The sequence below is a fragment of the Lithobates pipiens genome, unplaced genomic scaffold (assembly GCF_037356315.1).
Source record: "Lithobates pipiens isolate NorthernLeopardFrog02 unplaced genomic scaffold, aLitPip1_a1.2 Scaffold_13, whole genome shotgun sequence".
NCBI lineage: Eukaryota > Metazoa > Chordata > Amphibia > Anura > Ranidae > Lithobates > Lithobates pipiens.
The window spans coordinates 24,276,950-24,284,675 of NW_027507718.1; the positions used below are offsets into that span (position 1 = coordinate 24,276,950).

Genomic DNA, 7,726 nt, shown 5'->3' on the forward strand with positions numbered 1-7,726 from the left:
GGAGGTATGCCACGCTTCTCAGATATTTATTTGTAAAAAAAAATGTGGAAAACCATTTATCGTTTTCCTTCCACTTCACAATTATTTGCCAGTTTCGTCTAGGTAGGGAACCTCGGCTCTCCAGCTGTTTTGAAACTACAAGTTCAATGAGACATTGCAAGACCCTAACAATCACAGGCATGACTCCTAGAGGCAGAGGCATGATGGGATTTGTAGTTTTAAAACAGCTGGAGAGCCGAGGTTCCCTACCCCTCTAGCACATAAAATCCCAATAAAACACATTTACGTTTTTGGTTGTAATATGACAAAATAAGGAAAATGTCAAAGGGGTATGAAAACTTTTTCAAGGCACTGTTTGTGTCTCTTGCATTTTCAAAGAATACAGGAAGCCTGGTGCGGCTGTGTGTAGAGGAGACGCTAGAGGGCGCTGTTTTCTATCAGGCGGAGGGAGCGTTGTGTGTTGCAGACCGGAAGAACAACATTTCCCCGTGGTCTGAGCGCGCTGTCGCAGTTGTGATCACGTGGGTTGTGTGCTGAGGGACATGACGAAGAGAAAGTGCGAGCTGCAGTCACTGGTCAGTGTGCTGCCTCCGTGTAAGAAGCCGCTGAGCTCCAGGCGCTGTACACCTGACGTCTTCCACGTGTTCCCAGTAAGGAAGAGGAAGCTGGAGCCTGAGAGCGGCCCTCCGCTGGAGGAGTGTGAGAAAGTGCTCCCACCATGCCCACCATCGTCCCCTCCTGCCTGCAAGAAGCTGAGGGGGGCAGAGAGCCCGCCCAGAAAAGAACATTACAAGTGTCAGGTAACCGGGCTCAGGACATGGCTCACACTGTTTTATAGAGTTCCTGTTACCTGGTCGGTGTTTGGGATAGAAAGGTTTCTTTTTAGCAACTAAAAGCTCCTGCATGACAGTGTAAGCAATGCCAAATGCACATAATATAGTAATAAACAGCCCTATGAAGGAAACATAATCCAGGGAAATAACTAAACTTCCTGGGCCATTAGAAGGCCTCTTGCACATGGGGAGTAAAATAACTCCCATGTGTTTGATCTGTATATAGATGTATTGTCTGTGGGAAAATGCACAGCTGTGTAAAGATCTGTAATACAGAGATAAGTACAAAGCCATAAAAAAAATAATAAAACATTTTGAGAGCAGTGATATATGCGCATTTATGCGTCAGTGGGCATGTTTTCGTGAGTATATTACAACATTGGTAAGCTCACACAGACATATGACACCCCCAAATCGGTTTGCAGAATGCAGTGCAAACTGGAATTCAATTACAGTGTGGATCAAAAAATAAATAAATCGTGCACCATTTTGGTGCGAAAGCGATGCAGTTTCAGTCATACAAACGGGCTGACTTCACATCGCACAGACATCGCATATGATGTGCAACAGCAATGTAGTGCGAATTACATGCAATGTCTGGCATTGCATAAGTATGAACTCAGCCTTAAAGAGGAAGTAAACGCTGGTGGGTTTTACTTGCACTTTATTTCCCTTCAAAGGTAAAGCATAATGCGTAGTAGCCCATTATGTGTCACTTACCTGAAACTGAAGCCAGCGATATCTCCGTTGTCCCCACTAGCAGGGAGCGTCCATCTTCACCCCTCTTCCTTTCGGGGCCTCAAACTCCAGCTCTGTGACTGGCCGGAGTCGCTCTTGACAATCGTGGCATGACCCCTATTAGAAAGGGCACACGTGCTGATCACATCGGCGCTCAGCTATTTAGTAAATATCTCATAAACCGTGGAGGTTTAGGAGATATTTCAAGCACCTACAGGTAAAAGGTGTACAACCACCTTCTTTTTTTTTTTTTTTTTTTTTTTTTTTTAACAAAAAGCACAACCACTTTAAATAACATTTTATTCAGGATTTGTTTTGTTAACAAGATCCTGAGTACTGTATAAACTCCAGGAAATTATTACGCCTGTGTGCAGCTGGCCTAATGGTTTGGAAAACGAATGCAAGTAGTGTGCACTACATTAACCCCTAGGCACCAACTGTACGCACATATAAAGCCTCACGGCAGTTAAGCCTTGGCGCCGTGTGGCCGCAATTTTGCAAACCAATTAGCAGACACAGCTGTGCTGAGAGCGCACCGACTAACGGAAAGCTCCCGATTTGTTTCTTGTGAACGGGAGCTTTCCAATTATGTGTTCGCAGCGACAGCCAATCACGGCAGTCACCTGATCATACACCCCACTTCTGAAACCTCTTGAAAGGCCAGGAGGCGCCAGCGCAAAGGAGTTAAGAGATCATTCAAATCATATGCAGACATGTGAGTTTTTTTATGCAGGTGTTCTGCAAGGGTACCAAAAAAAAAACAATTGTTCTCTATGTGCCCTGTTCACAAGCCAACACTAGTATTGTATGCAGATTTTCAGCACAGGTATTTGCAACGTGTATTCAGATTTCTGTGCAGAAAAAAAAACTGACGTGATGTCATCATTGTTGTATGAATAGCACAGAAGTGAAAGTGAAACAGGGTGTGATGTCTATGCATAAGAAAAAAAGCGCACATAAACGCTGATGTCAACGTGCATGAAAACTTATTTATCTGCAAGCAAAATGCACATTTTTTTTATGATATTGCGATGCCAGACATCGCACGTGATTCGCATTGCTGTGCGGATTACATGCAATGTCTGTGCAATGCAAATTCAGCCATACAAACTGTATGGCTGAATTTGCATCGCATTTGGACCAAACTTGTGCAGGACCCTTTTTATTGACTGCACCAAAATAGATTTCTGTCCGAATTCACAGGTGGCACTGTGATCTGTGAACCAATCTGGTTAAGTCATTAACTTTTGTATTGACACCCACAGTGGTTCGCAGAGGGCAGTTTATAACTGCGGCAGCTGGTCCAGAACCAGTTAAAGCAGACAATAACCTTTGAAAAGCATTTTCTCCCCTGGCTCTTTCCCCTCTCCCTCTTAAGCAATTTGATTTCTTTTAGTAAAAAAAAATGTTTATATATTTATTATTATTTTTTTTTTGCCATCCTTGCCTAGATGAGGATGACGTATGCTGTGCATATCAGGATGAAAAAATGGCTCCAGCACACCACAGATCTGCAAAATGGGTCCATTCTAACAGAAACAACTTTCGGAGCCTCGCAGGACCCTTTCATCAGGCATGTGACAAAGTGGAATACAGTGTACAAACTATTCCATTTTGCCACATGCTTTATGAAGGGGGTTCTGCGAGGCTCCCGAAAGTTGCTTCTGCTCTTAGTGTGATTTGCTGATAAAAGCTTTGGACCCACTTCAGATCTGTGGTGTGCTGGTGACATTCTTTCATTCTGATTGTCTTTGGTTCCAGCCGATAGTTACTGCAGCACCCGTCGACATACACAGCCATTTCTGCAGGAACATGTGCGTTGGGATTAGTATGCTGGAATCTCTGCATATCTCTCGCATGCAAGTCTATAGGACCTGGCAGAGACCCATGGTGTGTTTGCGCATGTGCAGACGTACTGCAAGTCTATTAGGTCCCGTAGACTGGCAGAAACAAGACAGTGTGTCTGCACATGTGTGGGTGTTTAACCTGACTTTGTGCATGCATAGACACACCTCAGATCTCTGCCTGGTCTTGTGGACCATTGACATGTCTGTGCATGTGTGGAATCAATCCAAGATGGTGAGATTGAGGGGGAGAAGAGCTGCGAGGAAGAACTTGGGTCTGGAAAAGGCCAACCCAGAACTACATGAACTAGTAAGTACATTGTATCTACTTTTTTAATCAACATACATGAACAATGATCACAAATACAATTTTAGCTTAGAAGGGTGGAATTCCTCTTTAAACTTGTCACCTAAACACCTGCAAGTAAACTTCAGTGAGTGGGTGGGAGGCAACTGTTTCCCGGCTTAGCCTGGTGTTAGTGAGCTCCATGGTCCTGCCTAATATAATAGGCTTCCTTATTAGGGGGTTTACACTTGGATCTAATGCTTTAGCTTGAGTATTGGGGGTTATGTCATTTGAATAAGTATTCTTCTTTCTATTGCTCCCGGCCTCCTCCAAATCTCTAAATTCCTTTTCCCTTTTTGTTCAGTGACAGTCTTTCTGTTAGAGGGTGGCTAAGTTTGGTACCACTGTAGTAAGGAATGCCTTAGCTCCTCATCTTCTTGGTGAGACCCCATAGGCGTCTAGCAGGCTCACTTCCTAGCCAGGCTATGTGCGTCTACTAACACAGACAGCATGGCTCTCGCTGAGTCCTATAATTGGGGAGAGGGAGAACCAGCGCTGCTGCAGACGGGCATAGCACGGGATCGATGCAGGACTGGCTTTAGAACCATTTGCACACACTGTTGCACTTTAGGTGATATTCGCCTCTCTCATGGCTGCCTCTAACTACTATAGTGGTGGCAGCACCATCATGTAAACTTTTGCTGCAGAGCCCCCCCTCCCCCCCAATCTGTTAAGCCCCCTTGACCACATTTGCATATCTGGGAATTCAGCATCATGAGCCCTGGGCTCCTTTGTGAATTCTGGGTGCAAAGAGAGAAACGTACAATAACCTTTTTAAAAGCCCTCCATCCCCCACAGACATGCAAGTGTGCATTTCAGATGTGCACGTGCGCAAAAACTATAATTGTGCCATGCATCTTGAATATTACTGCTCATGCCAGAGTGAGAGCAGTAATTCTAGGGTCATCATTTGCTGTCGCCTCAAAGCGAATAGCTGTAAAGGCTTTTAAAGCATTGCCTATAAACACTTTTGAACACAAGTTTTTTTTTTTTTTTTTTTTTTTTTTTTTTTTTTACTATTTCATGGGTGCACACAATTTTGATATCTTTACTCAACGCAACCTCCTCTTTTATGTTTAAAATGATGGATATTGTGTTTGTGTCGAGTAAAAATTTTGTTTTTTGAAAAAAAAATTGAGATTTGATGAACAGTAGCTGCAATAATGTGACTTTGACAGCAAAAGGGGTTAAACTTGTGTATTGGTATGGACCCACAGTGTTCTGGATCTCTATATTAGACGCCATGCTCTCAACATTATGAGGGCTGAAAATCGCAGTCTGTTGTGCAAAGAAATATGCCCGATCTTTTTTTTTTTTTTTTTTTTTTTTAACCACTTCGGCCCCGGAAGGATTTACCCCCTTCCTGACCAGAGCATTTTTTGTGATGCGGCACTGCGTCGTTTTAACTGACAATTGCGTGGTTGTGCGACGTGGCACACAAACAAAATTGACATCCCTTTTTTTTCCCCCACAAATAGAGCTTTCTTTTGGTATTTGATCACCTCTGCGGTTTTAGTTTTTTGTGCTATAAACAAAAATGTTTAAAAAAAAAATATATATATATATATATATATATATATATATATATATATATATATAATTACTTTTTGCTACATCACCCAAAAATATCTAAACAAAAACAAATTTTTCCTCTGTTTAGGCCAATATGTATTCTTCCACATATAAAAAAAAAATCACATTAAGCATATATTGGTTTGCGCAAAAGTTATATCGTCTACAAAAAGGGGATAGATTTATGGCATTTTTCTTTTGTTTTTATTAGTAATGGCGGCGGCAATGAGTCTGCGGGACCCACGGGCATGCTCACGCAATCACTAGCCCGTGATTTAAAGGGCACATACAGGTACACCGATTTGCGCAGCTGTGCCATTGTGTCAACTTATATCATTGTGCGCTGGGCGGTAAGCGGTTAAAGCTGGTTTTTGGGGTTCATGGATTTTGGCACATAAAAAGTGATCTTTTTAGCAGGGGTTCCATTGACCGTATATTTGAGTGATTTCTGTATATCATGATATTCATGAGAGTGTTGGAGCAAATTTTTTTTAGTTTGCCCATTAAGAGAAGCATTGAAACAGCAGTGATATACCTTTCCTGCACTTCCTTATCACCCTGATTCCATGCTTTAGCCTAGAGTAATACACAGAACTTCATGATATAAGAAAACACTTTTCCCCATATTCAGTAGTTAAGAGGTCAGTCACAAGTTGGATGCTTACAGTTACCAACGTATGATTTTCTTTTCCACAAGCCTTACTTGCAAGTAGATAACCTCACTGAGTTAAATATTTTCTAGCTAAATGACCCTTGCTGTACCATGACCTGAATAAATTAAAACCTTCCAAGACCTCTAACATTAGTGCTTCCCTTTTTTTTTTTTTTTCTCTTCTCAGAATGATGAAGCCTTTCCAGAGTACAACTCATTCCAGTACTGGAGGACTCCTTTGCCTGACATAGACTTTTCTGAAATACCTGATGAATGTTGTGGTGCAGCTACCAGTGACACTCAAGAAATGGACAATTGACTGGAGCCCTTGGCTTTTCTCATAAATTTTTTTCTTTTTTTTTTTTCTTTCTATTTTTACTACTTTGCCCAGGGAACACATGGATGTAATGGGTATTTTTGTGTAAACTTTTCACATATGTCAGTATATGGAAGATCATGAACATAAAATACACAGTTCAAGTTAGCTGATGTTGTGCCCTGTTTACTTTTGTTGTGTGCAACAAGGAAGTAGTTTTGCTGGAAATAACTTTTGAGGTATTGTATACAAAATACTTTGCTAGGTACTATTTAAAAATTGTGCATTTGTTTTGCCCAGTTCCTAATTTAAAATATGAGATGTGCAGGTGAAAATTTTGATTCATCTGTATCTATACTGTTAAGATTTCCTCTTTGGCCACATGCCCAATTCATGAATTTGCAATAGTACATCATGCAAAATTTATTTTTGGTGATATTGAGTGTTCTCCTTAGCGTGCCTTATAAAGTTTAAAGTGGTATTACAACTGGTGTGGTGTGTTTGTTTTTTATGTTATACTTACCTGCTTAGTGCAGTGGTTTTGCATAGAGCAACACAAACCCTCTTCTTTTTGGGTCCCCTGCTGACACTCCTGGCTCCTCCCCCCTTAAGCAGTGCCCCCAGAGAAAGCCTCTTGCCCTGGGGGCACTGCTGCATGGCCGCTTTCGAGCCGCTGCTTTATGCGTCCATGAGACTCATAGAATACATTAAGGTAAAATAGACTTTAGAACCTCTTTAAAGTGGTTCTAAAGGCACACTCACACATCTATGCATAGAGGTTAAAAAAAAAAACCTGTGTGCAGCGGGTCGCAAATGACAAAAAAAATACTGCATGAGAATTTTTTTAGCTTGAAGGGGAGTATTGCAGCAAAAAGCTTTTATTTATTTTTCAACCACTTCCCGACCGGCGCACGATGATGTACGTTGGCAGAATGGCACGGGCAGGCAAATTGGCGTACAGGTACGTCCATTTGAAATTGCCGCCCTGCCATCGCGTGCGCTTCGGGGCCCCCGTGAGTCCGGTTGCGGGTCCCGCGGACTCGATCGCCGCGGGGATACCCATGATCGTCTCACGGGGAGATGCAGAAGTAAACAGCATCTCCCTGTTCTGCCTAGCAACAAGTGACACTGATCTCTGCTCCCTGTGATTGGAGCAGAGATCAGTGTTCACTAACACACAGCCACGCGCCCCCCCCCCCCCCCCCACAGTAACACGCCCCTAGGAGACACTTAACCCCTACACTGCCACCCCCTGGTTAACCCATTCACCGCCAGTGTCATTTGCACAGGAATCGGTGCATTTGTATAGCACTTATAGCTGTATAAATGACTGGTCCCAAAAATGTCCGATGTGTCCGCCATAATGTCGCAGTCACAATAAAAATCGCTGATCGCTGCCATTACTAGTAAAAAAATAAATGAATG

General features: G+C 42.6%; 1 protein-coding gene across 1 annotated transcript; it reads left to right on the forward strand.

The window, feature by feature from the left end:
• The first annotated feature begins 475 nt into the window (after window positions 1–475).
• On the forward strand, window positions 476–6,788 carry CUNH9orf40 (chromosome unknown C9orf40 homolog). The gene is made up of 2 exons (XM_077474926.1): window positions 476–800; window positions 6,173–6,788. The coding sequence occupies exons 1-2, from the start codon at window positions 543–545 to the stop codon at window positions 6,302–6,304; spliced, it is 390 nt and encodes a 129-aa protein (XP_077331052.1). The 5' UTR covers window positions 476–542; the 3' UTR covers window positions 6,305–6,788.
• The last annotated feature ends 938 nt before the right edge of the window (window positions 6,789–7,726 follow it).

Coding starts and splice junctions, on each gene's coding strand:
- CUNH9orf40 (XM_077474926.1), top strand. CDS start 543: ATGACGAAGAGAAAGTGCGAGCTGCAGTCACTGGTCAGTGTGCTGCCT. Junction 801..6,172: donor AAGAACATTACAAGTGTCAG/GTAACCGGGCTC, acceptor TTCTCTTCTCAG/AATGATGAAGCCTTTCCAGA.